This window comes from Bos indicus x Bos taurus, chromosome 12, assembly GCF_003369695.1.
Source record: "Bos indicus x Bos taurus breed Angus x Brahman F1 hybrid chromosome 12, Bos_hybrid_MaternalHap_v2.0, whole genome shotgun sequence".
Taxonomy (NCBI): Eukaryota; Metazoa; Chordata; class Mammalia; order Artiodactyla; family Bovidae; genus Bos; species Bos indicus x Bos taurus.
Genome location: NC_040087.1, coordinates 71,302,364 through 71,316,138, shown reverse-complemented (window position 1 = coordinate 71,316,138; position 13,775 = coordinate 71,302,364). Strand labels below are relative to the sequence as shown.

At 39.1% G+C, this 13,775-nt stretch overlaps 1 protein-coding gene across 1 annotated transcript in view; it reads right to left on the bottom strand.

Annotated features, from left to right (window-relative positions):
- Positions 1-13,775, bottom strand: part of LOC113902125 (multidrug resistance-associated protein 4-like) — a 188,477-nt gene that overhangs the window by 38,024 nt on the left and 136,678 nt on the right. The window contains 3 exon segments of the mRNA XM_027557079.1: positions 817-922; positions 1,360-1,532; positions 13,125-13,214. Of these exon segments, the coding sequence (XP_027412880.1) occupies positions 817-922; positions 1,360-1,532; positions 13,125-13,214 (369 nt within the window).

Sequence of the window (13,775 nt, the reverse complement as noted above, 5' to 3'; positions counted from 1 at the left end):
AAACTCAGCATTCAAAAGACAAAGATCATGGCATCCAGTGCCATCACTTCATGGCAAATAGATGGGGAAACAATGGAAACAGTGACAGAATACTTTCCTGGGCTCCAAAATCACTGTAGACAGTGACCACAGCCATGAAATTAAAAAGATGCTTCCTCCTTGGAAGAAAAGCTATGACAAACCTAGACATCATTAAAAAGTTGAGACATTATTTTGCCAACCAAGGTCCGTCTAGTCAAAGCTATATGGTTTTTCCAGTAGTCATGTATGGATGTGAGAGTTTGACCATAAAGAAGGCTGAGCCACCAAAGAATTGATGCTTTCAAACTGTGGTGATAAAGAAGACTCTTGAGAGTCCCTTGGACTGAAAGATATTAAACCGGTAAATCCTAAAGGAAATCAACCCTGAATATCCATTGGAAGGACTGATGCCCTAAAGCTGAAGCTCCAATACTTTGCTATGTGATGCAAAGAGCTGACTTATTGGAAAATACTCTGATGCCTGGGAAAGATTGAAGGCAGGAGGAGAAGGGGATGACAGAGGATGAGATGGTTGGACAACATCACAGACTCAACAGACCATGAGTTTGAGCAAACTGGGACATAGTGAAGCACAGGAAGGCCTGGTATGCTGAACTCCATGGGGTTATGAACAACCAGACATGACTGAGCGACTGAACAACAACAATTTTCAGGGAAAGAGAGGAGAAACTAATAGAAAATTACATTACTGGAGGTTTGTATCAAATTTTACAAGGAAGGATACATTGAAAAATTGAACATAAATGAAAACAACTAAAATGGTAAGAGTCTTACCGATATCTGTTGACAGTCAATGACATTGCTCAACCTGTGTGTGATGGTCAGCACAGTGCAGTGAGCAAATTTCTCACGAATTTTTTTTTGTATTAACTCATCAGTTCTAGAATCAAAGAAATTGATTCAGTTCAGTAAAAACAGGAAGAGCAGACTTTTGACTTAAAAATATCATGATACTTTTAATAATGTTTTTAATCAATACCTTAATGTATAATCTCGTTCCAAAAAAAACTAAGTATAAAAAGTCTATTTAGAGATTTACTGTTTTTCAAAAATGGAAAATAGTCTTCCTCAAAATTGCTTGAGATTATAATGAGCTGGATTTAGGAATCTGGTTCTCTCAGGATGCCTCATAACAACATTAACCCTTTATAACATGTCTTGGTTTTTCCTTTGTTTTATGGAATTAATATTATAAAGAAATATCCATGAGGCCAAGAGAACACTTAGAAACATTCCTAAGCATCACTAAATGTTTTCCATTACCACCTTTAGAATTCAAGGATTCAGATTCAAGGTTTCCTAGATCTCAGCTCATACCTTGGATCCACATTTGATGTGGCTTTGTCAATAATCAATATCTGATTTTTCTTGAGAATAGTCCGAGCAAGGCACACCAGTTGTCTCTGTCCAACACTTAAGTTCAATGCAGATTCTGCTAATTCAGTATTCATTTTACCAGAAAGATGTTCAAAGGTGTCTTTAAGTTGCACCTGTAGATACAGAAAGAACGACATTTTCCTAAGTAAAACTGTTACTGAAGTAGACAAACCTCTTAACATTAGAATTCTGACGTCCTTATGTATCTTACATGGACTTCTTATGTATCTTACATGTATAGCCAGGTGAAGGGGAGAGCTTTTTCCAAAGAGCATTCACTGAGAAAGATGGTGGAGTCAAGTCAGGACAGAAAGATCTCAATGTCCCCCATCCCTGCCACAGGATAGCCTCCAGAAACTGCACCGAGGGATTAGTTAAGGAAGTTTCTCAAAAAATGAAGCTATTTCTCCCAATGTGGTTTTAAACAGAAAAGTTAAAACAATCTTTATGGTTGAGTCAAGTTTCTCAACATTCATTCTGCATAGGAGTTGGTACACTAAAGAAAAACTTCAAAACTTTTACAGTAAGTCTTTTTCTCTGAAGATAAAATCTTACCAGCACATTTGGTTTTAGAAAAGGCAGAGGAACCAGAGATCAAATTGCCAACATCCGCTGGATCATTGAAAAAGCAAGAGAGTTTCAGACAAACATCTATTTCTGCTTTATTGACTATGCTAAATCCTTTGACTGTGTGGATCACAATAAACTGTGGAAAATTCTGTAGGAGATGGGAATACCAGACCACCTGACCTGCCACTTGAGAAACCTGTATGCAGGCCAGGAAGCAACAGTTAGAACTGGGCATGGAACAACAGACTGGTTACAAATAGGAAAAGGAGTACGTCAAGGCTGTATATTGTCACCCTGCTTATTTAACTTATATGCAGAGTACATCATGAAAAATGCTGGGCTGGATGAAGCACAAGCTAGAATCAAGATTTCTGGGAGAAATATCAATAACCTCAAATATGCAGATGACCCCACCCTTATGGCAGAAAGTGAAGAACTAAAGAGCCTCTTGATGAAAGTGAAAGAGGAAAGTGAAAAAGTTGGCTTAAAGCTCAACATTCAGAAAACTAAGATCATGGCATCCAGTCCCATCACTTTATGGAAAATAGGTGGGTAAACAGTGGAAACAGTGACTGACTTTATTTTGGGGGGCTCCAAAATCACTGCAGATGGTGATTGCAGCCAAGAAATTAAAAGATGCTTACTCCTTGGAAGGAAAGTTATGACCAACCTAGACAGCATGTTAAAAAGCAGAGACATTACTTTGCCAACAAAGGTCCGTCTAGTCAAGGCTATGGTTTTTCCAGTAGTCATGTATGGATGTGAGAGTTGGACTATAAAGAAAGCTGCGCACTGAAGAATTGATGCTTTTGAACTGTGGTGTTGGAGAAGACTCTTGAGAGTCCCTTGGACTGCAAGGAGATCCAACCAGTTCATCTTAAAGATCAGTCCTGGGTTTTCATCGCAAGGACTGATGTTGAAGCTGAAACTCCAATACTTGGCCACCTGATGTGAAGAACTGACACATTTGAAAAGACCCTGATGCTGGGAAAGATTGAGGGCAGGAGGAGAAGGGGTTGACAGAGGATGGCATGGTTGGATGGCATCACTGACTCAATGGACATGGGTTTGGGTAGACTCCGGGAGTTGGTGATGGATAGGGAGTCCTGGCGTGCTGTGGTTCATGGGGTGGCAAAGAGTTGGACATGACTGAATGACGGAACTGAACTGAAAATACACAAATTCAAACAATTGCAAACTTCACCTTATACATTAGTAATCCTGGAAGCTGCTCTGGTGATGGTTCTTTCCCAAGTTTAATTCTATAAATAGTGGACCAATCAAGTGCATTTTCCTCAATATCATAAATGTCTTGCAGTGAATGAAAACTCATGAAAAATAAGACACAACATATTATTTCCCCCAGAAAATGAATATCAGATCAGATCAGTCGCTCAGTCGTGTCCGACTCTTTGCGACCCCATGAACTGCAGCACGCCAGGCCTCCCTGTCCATCACCAACTCCCGGAGTTCACTCAGACTCACGTCCATCGAGTCAGCGATGCCATCCAGCCATCTCATCCTCTGTCGTCCCCTTCTCCTCCTGCCCCCAATCCCTCCCAGCATCAGAGTCTTTTCCAATGAGTCAACTCGTCGCATGAGGTGGCCAAAGTACTGGAGTTTCAGCTTTAGCATCATTTCTTCCAAAGAAATTCCAGGGCTGATCTCCTTCAGAATGGACTGGTTGGATCTCCTTGCAGTCCAAGGGACTCTCAAGAGTCTTCTCCAACACCACAGTTCAAAAGCATCAATACTTCAGCACGCAGCCTTCTTCACAGTCCAACTCTCACATCCATACATGACCACAGGAAAAACCATAGCCTTGACTAGACGAACCTTTGTTGGCAAAGTAATGTCTCTGCTTTTGAATATGCTGTCTAGGTTGGTCATAACTTTCCTTCCAAGGAGTAAGCGTCTTTTAATTTCATGGCTGCAGTCACCATCTGTAGTGATTTTGGAGCCCAGAAAAATAAAGGCTGACACTGTTTCCAAGAATATGGATATAGGTGATGTTTATATTAATCTATCTTCATAAAGTTATACTCCACAAATTATAAAAAACAAACTTTTAACTGCCAAAGATAATCTGAAGCTACATTTGGTGGTAGGGATCAGTTCTGGAGAAGGAAATGGCAACCCACTCCGGTGTTTTTGTCTGGAGAATCCCAGGGGCGGGGGAGCTGGTGGACTGACGTCTATGGGGTCACACAGAGTCGGACACGACTGAAGTGACTTAGCAGCAGCAGCAGGGATCAGTTCAATAAATATTTATTTTGGAAAAGTATTATAGAGAGAGAACCAAACTCAGGCTTTCCTTGAAGTTGAATAACAAAGAAGAAATACACTCCAAATTAAGAGACCAACAGATTGATGAGTGATGGCTGATAAATTATGTAACATTTTACAATGTCAGATAACAGCACACCAAGGATGAGTGAGCAGTGTTTTTAATTTTTCATTTTTCAGGTATCCTAAATGCTGGAGCACATCTATGAATATGAACCTGAATTGTGTTCCAGATGGGAGTCTGATCACATGAAAAGGGAATTCTGAGTTAGGATTAAATATGGTATTTATAGGTAGTGTTAGCATGAAAAGTACATAAAATCTAAAGAGTAAGCTTTGGATTGTGGTGCAAGTAGTTGGACTTGCTTAAAGCTGACATCCTGACTCACACTTGCTTCTGACTTGGATGACATCTCATCACTAATTTGATTTTATACTTTCCTTCGAGTTTGTCCATATCGGCGCCACAAGGAAAAAGGGTTGTGAGAGGAAATGTTTTTCAGAAAATTAATTTCTGAGATTCTGTCTTCATTTATAAATCAGGGATGGTTATGAGGATATATGAATATGAAGGCCCTCTGTATTGTAATGATAAAATCAAATTATAATTAAGTATTAAAATGGGAAAAAAGGACAATAGAAGCAGAGACAATAATAACTAGAAGCTACAATTAGAGAATCTGAAAACATATCAGATAATAGTATAATATTACTGTTAAATTTATTGATTGACATGACTGTGTTAGGGCACATAAGGGAATGTCCTTGTTCTTACAAGGTGTACATTTTTGTATTTAAAGGTGAAATCCAACTTTTAATAAACATTTCTACAACTTACAAACAATTCAGCAAAATATAGATTATATTGATGGAGAAAATATGGGAAGACACTAACAGCTGATGAATCCAGATGAATGTGTATGTGTTCATCACACTATTCCTTCCATGTTCCTGTGATTTGAACATTTTAAAACAATAAATTGGAGGCTTGGGACTCCCTGAGGGTCCAGTGGTTAAGAATCCACCTGCCAATGCACAGAACATGGGTTTCATCCCTGGTCCAGGATGATCCCATGGCAAGAAGCAAGTGAACCCATGTGCCACAACTACTGAGCCCAACTCTAGAGCCCACAGGCTACAACTCCTGAGCCTGCAGGCCACAGTTCTGAAGCCTGTGTGCTCCAGAGTCCAGGTGTCACAACAGGAGAAGCTATGTCAGTGAGAAGCTGTGCACTGCCACTAAGATTAGCCCCTGTTTGCCACAACTAGAGAAAGCCTAGAAGCAGAATGAAGAACCAGCACAGACAAAGGGGAAAAAAAAAAAAAAATGGAGACTTGAAGCCAGACAGCCTGAGCATAAGTCCTGCCTGGCTCTGCCAACTGGGCAAGTTTCTAAACTTATTCTACCTTAGCTTCCTAAGCTCTAAGACTATAATATCATAATTGTAAAGATGGGTACCTCCTAACATTGATAGAGTATAAAATGAATCAGTACATGTAGAATTTATGACAGATCAATAGATATTGCCCAATATTAATAATGCTGTCAGCTAGCCTCTCTTCATGTTCTGCTCCATTTTCCTCCTTTGCATGTATTAACACTGAGGCCTTGTTATGTATGCATCGACTTGTTTTCCACCTTCTCCAAGAGAATTTAAGCTCCAAGCGTAGAGATTTTGTCTTTTGATGACTGTGATAGCCCTACAATCTGCTACACTGCATGTCTAACAAGCTCTCAGAAGATATTTGTTGCCTTAATGAAGGCATGAGTGAATCCCATCATGTAACACATCTGTTCCTATAAATTAGAAAATAAATCCACATATATAAATAATTTATACATAACACTATCTTCTTATTAAGTTTAAGTGTAAAAGGAATATATTATAACAATTAACTGGGTCCAAGATATCACAACCTCACACTTTAAACAGTGGAAAGCACTGAAAAAGTTATGATTTAAGGAAAATGGAGTAAATAATACTATTCAAAACTATACATCTCAGTAGAGAATCCTTCAGACTGTTTTTGAGTTTGGGAAAATAACAGAATATAGCAAAATTGAAAAATAATACACTGAAATTGAAGGCACCCTATTTCTATCACTATAAACATTTCAATGTAACCTACTAATGTACTGAATCTACCAACCAGGCACCAACACCCCGCTCAGGAGATCAACACAGATGTCAGACGGTTTCTATATTAACCTTCTTACTTTTCAAAAAGAAAGGCTGCTGTGGACTGAAGGAGAAAGGGAAATGCAATCTACAGATGGGGAAGAACTTTTACTAGAGCAGGACTGGCAGTAAAGGAAGTAAAGGGAGAGCCCATTCATCTAACACAAGGCCCGGAAGTGAACATGTGATCTGTCTCCACCACAAGGACTGAACCACTGCATCAGTGGTTCCTGATGCAGAGGCTGTTGATGCCCAGGTTTCTGTATCTCGGTTTCCTGTGTGATGAGACACATTTCTGTCCAAACAGAGACACTATCAACATCGAACATTTGACTGCATGACTTCTTCCCCAGTTTTGACAGGACAGACCATATGCTTAACTTCATATCCCAGAATCCCAGCTGTTTTGTTCTCATTCTTTTTTAACAGAAGTGACACATTGGTGATTCATTTTGAGAGTTTTATCTACTGTGCTCTTTTAACCTTTGAGTGATAAGGTGCTTCCTCTTCAGATACATTCATGTTATACTTGCAGCATTATCTTGCTTCTTAGTGCCCCTATCAACACTAATTAACTGATGAATTTTTGTCAATTTACAGTAAGGTGGCTAGTTTACACTATGTGAAAAATGTAGTCTCAGCATATTTTGAAAAATAACCATGATGAGATGGGCAGCATCCATTGGACTGCCTCCCTTCTGAATGACCATCTCTCCCAAGGAAGGAGGAGGAAACAGAACTAGAGGACTTTAAAAGAGGAAAAATTAGTGGTTCCCTCCTACTCACTCTCAGGCCACCTCTGTGAGTTTGGGTTCACATGTCCAGTTTGGCACCATTTACACACTAATAACGATGGTTTTGAGTTCATATAAAAGTTGACCTCACTGATTTAGTGATCACCTTTTAGAGTGACAGGCTTTCCATGTGGTACAGTAATTATGAATCCTCCTGCCAAATGCAGGAGATGCAAGAGATGTGGGTTCAATTCCTGGTTTGGGAAGATCTTCTGAAGGAGGAAACAGCAACCCACTCCAGTATTTCTTACCTGGAAAACTCCATGGACAGACAAGTCTGGCAGGCTATAGTTCCACAGAGGGTCACAAAAAAGTCAGACATGATCAAGCATGCACATGCACACACACACACACACTTAGAGTGATAAATCACCCCATTATTCTATTTCTTCAGGAATTTTTCTTTATCACATATGTATGCTTTCAATGAAATATTTGGTAGGTTTTCTTTAAAACAGCCATAAAGAAGCAATCCCTAGAGAAAAACAATGATGGGATGATTTCTCTAAGTGATATTAGCAAAGTTAACACAGTAAATTCCATAAGCAATATATGGAAACCACATACTTCACTTTTGAAATAGACTCACGTCTATTTCTTTCTATAGAAAGCTCCAAATGTAGTTTAAATAAAGGTAGATCTTAGTATTATCTACCCCTTCTACCACTTCATCATTTTTAGAATTTAGATAAAAGTTGCCTCTCTGTCCATGGAACAATGTGTTCTAAAATTCTAGAGTAATTTTTCTACCTGAGAATCTGTGAAAAAATGTATCAGCTGGAAAACAAATAGAGAAATAATTTACCAGTACTTCCAGTATTTTTCTTAAGATGTCATAATTTCACCATTAAATATGTCCTGTGAATTCAAGATCAATTAGTTCAATTCAGTTCAGTTGCTCAGTCATGTCCTACTCTTTGCGACTCCATGGACTACACAATGCCAGGCTTCCCTGTCCATCACCAACTCCTGGAGCTTACTCAAACTAAAGTCCATCAAGTCAGTGATGCCATCCAATCATCTCATCCTCTTCATCCCCTTCTCTTCCTGCCTTCAATCCCTCCCAGCATCAGAGCCTTTTCTAATGAGTCAGTTCTTTGCATCAGGTGGCCAAAGTATTGGATTTTCAGCTTCAGCATCAGTCCTACCAATGAATATTCAGGACTGATTTCCTTCAGGATGGACTGGTTGGATTTCCTTGCAGTTCAAGGGACTCTCGAGTGCTTTCTCCAACACCACAGTTCAAAAGTATCAATTCTTTGCCACTCAGCTTTCTTTATAGTCCAACTCTCACATGACTACTAGAAAAACCATAGCTTTGACTAGATGGAACTGTGTTGACAAAGTAATGTGATATTTAAAATAATATGCTGTTAAGGTTAGCAAAGTAATATAATATTTAAAGTAATATGCTGTCATAGATTTTTTTCCAAGGAGCTAGTGTCTTTTAATTTCATGACTGCAGTCACCATCTGCAGTGATTTTGGAGCCCCCAAAATAAAGTCTTTCAGTGTTTTCATTGCTTCCCCATCTATTTGCCATGAAGTGATGGGACCAGATGCCATGATCTTCATTTTTTGAATGTTGAGTTTTAAGCCAACTTTTTCACTCTCCTGTTTCACTTTCAACTGCAGCTTCTTCAGCATTCTTCAGCAAGATCAGTGAATCATCCTATCTTTTATTATATTTGATAGTTAACTGTTCTCCCCTCTTCTCTTCTAGAATTTCACTCTAGACTCAAAGACTTAAATGAAATCAGAGGTGCACTTCTTTGGGGGCAGGAAAAGGTAAAGCAATTGGCCCGATTTAGGAAAACAAAATCCTAACGTTACTGGAAAGCCAGGTGGGTGTGTAAAGACTCAGTGCTGACATCTTCAGAAACCAGAATTTCTGGCTGGATATGTATGAGCTCCATCCAAATCAGCCTGCTCACAGTCAAGGCTCATCTACATATTACAGATTTCAGAGCTTGCCTGGAAGGATAACACTAAATGGCAAATACATCAATTCAAAACAACAAGAACAATTACTCAGATTTGTGTAACAACAACAATTTAAAGAACTATGCCACACTTCTCTGAAATGAAGATAGCAATCGAAAATTTGGTAGTTATTTATGTCAAAGAGTGTTTTTCCTTTGTTTTCTCTAAGAATTTTATTGGGTCTGGTCTTACATTTAGGTCTTTAATCCATTTTGAGTTTATTTTTGTATATGGTATTAGCTGTTGCTGCTGCTACTAAGTTGCTTCAGTTGTGTCCGACTCTGTGCGACCACATAGATGGCATCCCACCAGGCTCCTCTGTCCCTGGAATTCTCCAGGCAAGAATACTGGAACGGGTTGCCATTTCCTTCTCCAATGCATGCATGCATGCTAAGTCGGTTCAGTAGTGTTCGACTCTGTGTGACCCTATGGACAGCAGCCCACCAGACTCCTCTGTCCATGGGATTCCCTAGGCAAGAATACTGGAGTGGGTTACCATTTCCTTCTCCAATATGGTTTTAGGGAGTATTCTAATTTCATTCTTTTACATGTAGCCATCCAATTTTCCCAGCACCACTTATTGAAGAGATGTCTTTTCTCCATTCTATATTCTTACCTCCTTTGTCATAGATTAGGTGACCATAGGTATGTGAGTTTATCTCTGGGCTTTCTATACTGTTCCATTGACCTATATTGCTGTTCTTTTTTCATGCCAGTACCATACCATCTTGACTACTGTATCTCTGCAGTGAATTTGTCAAAGAGTTCATTTGGGTCTTTCTATAATATCTTATGTAACAAACTTTTTGGCCAACTTAATAATGTAGTCTGAAATTAAGGAAACTAATCCCCAGCTTCATATTTTCTTTCTTAAGATTGCTTTGTGTTTCCATACAAATTGTAAAAATTTTGCCCTAATTCTATGAAAAATGTCATTGGTAACTTGACAGGGATTGTATTGAATCTGTAGATTCTTTGGGTAATATAGCCATTTCACAATATTGATTCTTCAAATCCAAGAATATATCTTCAAACTGTTTATGTCAACTTTGGTTTCCTTTATCAGTAAATTACAGTTTTCTGAGTACTTATCTTTTGCCTCCTTCAGTTCAGTCCAGTTCAGTCACTCAGTCGTGTCCGACTCTTTGCAACCCTATGAATTGCAGCAGGCCAGGCCTCCCTGTCCATCACTAACTCCCGGAGGTCACTCAAACTCATGTACATCGAGTCAGTGATGCTGTCCAGCCATCTCATCCTCTGTCGTCCCCTTCTCCTCCTGCTCCCAATCCCTCCCAGCATCAGAGTCTTTTCCAATGAGTCAACTCTTCTCATGAGGTGGCCAAAGTACTGGAGTTTCAGCTTCAGCATCAGTCCTTCCAAAGGACACCCAGGACCAATCTCCTTTAGAATGGACTGGTTGGATCTCCTTGCAGTCCAAGGGACTCTCAAGAGTCTTCTTCAACATCACAGTTCAAAACTATCAATTCTTCGGCACTCAGCTTTCTTCACAGTCCAACTCTCACATCCATACATGACCACTGGAAAAACCATAGCCTTGACTAGACGGACCTTTGTTGGCAAAGTAATGTCTCTGCTTTTCAATATGATATCTAGGTTGGTCATAACTTTCCTTCCAAGGAGTAAGCGTCTTTTAATTTCATGGCTGCAGTCACCATCTGCAGTGATTTTGGAGCCCCAAAAAATAAAGTCTGACACTGTTTCCACTGTTTCCCCATCTATTTCCCATGGAGTGATGGGACCGGATGCCATGATCTTCGTTTTCTGAATGTTGAGCTATAAGCCAACATTTTCACTCTCCTCTTTCACTTTTATCAACAGGCTTTTTAGTTCCTCTTCACTTTCTGCCATAACGGTGGTGTCATCTGCATATCTGAGGTTATTGATAGTTCTGGCAATCTTGATTCCAACTTGTGCTTCCTCCAGCCCAGCATTTCTCATGATGTACTCTGCATAGAAGTTAAATAAGCAGGGTGACAATATACAGCCTTGACGTACTCCTTTTCCTATTTGTAACCAGTCTGTTGTTCCATGTCCAGTTCTAACTGTTGCTTCCTGACCTGCATATAGGTTTCTCAAGAGGCAGGTCAGGTGTTCTGGTATTCCCATCTCTTTCAGAATTTTCCACAGTTTATTGTGATCCACACAGTTAAGGCTTTGGCATAGTCTAGAAAGCAGAAGTAGATGTTTTTCTGGAACTCTCTTGCTTTTTACATGATCCAGTGGATGTTGGCAATTTGATCTCTGGTTCCTCTGCCTTTTCTAAAACCAGCTTGAACATCTGGAAGTTCATGGTTCATGTATTGCTGAAGCCTGGCTTGGAGAATTTTGAGCATTACTTTACTAGCGTGTGAGATGAGTGCAATTGTGTGGTAGTTTGAGCATTCTTTGGCATTGCCTCCTTAAGTAGGTTTATATTTATGTATTTTATTCTTTTTGTTGCAATGGTAATGGGATCGTTTCCTAATTTCTCTTTCTGATATTTCATTGTTAGTGTATAGGAATGTGCATGCTTACTTTTTAGAAACAAAAGACTAAGCTGCTGCTGCTGCTAAGTCGCTTAAGTCGTGTCCAACTCTATGGGACCCCACAGACAGCAGCCCACCAGGCTCCGTCGTCCCTGGGATTCTCCAGGCAAGAACACTGAAGTGGGTTGCCATTTCCTTCTCCAATGCATGAAAGTGAAAAGTGAAAGTGAAGTCACTCAGTGGTGTCCGACTCTTAGTGACCCCATGGAATGCAGCCTTCCAGGCTCCTCTGTCCATGGGATTTTCCAGGCAAGCGTACCGGAGTGGGGTGCCATTGCCTTCTCCAAAGACTAAGTTAGGTCCTGTGAAAAATTAAAAGACTGTCTAGTGGTTTACAAGTCTAGAGTTTCTGCCCAAAGTAGAATCAATTTGTAAAACGAGGGCAAATACACAAAATAATTTGCATTAAATATTCAAACCAACAGCAAGATAATAGTCAAAAATGTTTCACACAAGGGTGAGGGAATTCAAAGAAGAGGGGCAAGGGGAAACATGACACAAATGACAGAAAATTCTCCAGAAATGAACCTCTCCGTACAAGAGCTCAGCAAATTCTCCAGGGTTCTGTTACCTGCATTCATGATACGGCATTAAAATGACATAATCACCAATAAGTAATCATTCTCACATTCCAGGGCTTCCCTGGTGGCTCAGACAATAAAGAATCTGCCTGCAATGTGGTAGACTCAGGTTTGATCTCTGGGTTGGGGAGATCTCCTGGAGGACAGAATGGCAACCCACTCCAGTATTCTTGCCTGGAGAAGTCCATGGCCAGAGGAACCAGGCAGGCTACAGTCTGTGGGATCGCAGAGTCAGACATGACTGTGTGAATCTCTTTTTTCTGTCTTCTTCTCCTATTTCAACTATAAAATATACTTTTATAGACACTTTACTATGAAACTTCCTCATTTTATTGGTCTGATCTCATTCACATCTTTCAGTTAATAATGAAAAACTACTATTGTTTCCACTTAGTAGATGTTCCCTAAGATCAAAGGAATAAAATGAACACTGGAGGGTAATTAGGGTAATTACATCACTAGATCACTAGTAGAATTTGATCCCACAGCTTTAATGTCTAATTTAGTGCTCTGCAAAGGACAAGATAATGTGTCTAGTCATTCAAGGTTTTAAGGAAAAAGCTAAAATGGAAACATGGCATTATATTGTTTTTCATCATCATCAATTAATAAACATTGTAAGTGTACACATGTTATCAATGTTCTTCTAGGTGGTAAACAAAGTCAGTTAAACTGTTAAGCTCCTCTTAATTACCTGCAATGCTCTAAATGTACATGCATGGATACTGATACTAACAATTAATTATATTTAATATTAATAAATTACCTCTTCTAAGGCATTCCACAGTTCCTCATCTGTATGTTCATTAAAAGGATCCAGATTGTTCCTCATTGTTCCAGTGAATAAAACAGGTTCCTAAATACCCAAAATACTGAATATTATTAACTTAACCTCTTTTCATTATATCCCAATGGTTACAGATCAGAATTAAAATATAAAATATCAAAATTACTGTAGTATTAATAATAAAATTGCAAATGTATATTTAGAAAACTATCTATAAAATAATTTTCCATGTACAAAGCATGCTACAAGATATCCTGCAGACTATTGAACATTAACAGAAGAAAACAGTGTTGAAGAAATTTTTTATATTAAGAAAAAACCTGAAGAATAGAAAAGAGAATTTGATTCTTTAAAATAAAAAAAAAAGGCTTTCTGGGACCATGGGCTTAAGCACACACACGCAAACTGAGGATATAATTACTGGAGAAACTTTACATCAAGATCTACATAAATTAATTGTCAATCTTAGTGTGACTGGGAAATATCAGTAGCATGATTAGTTGAAGTTTGTGCCTCAAAGCAAAATCATTAAATATTTACACACTGGCACTGAAGAATAAACTAGGCTCTTTTCTCCACTGGTCAGTCTTCTAGGATACGGAATCTCTCCATTTGTGTGAAAGAACATCC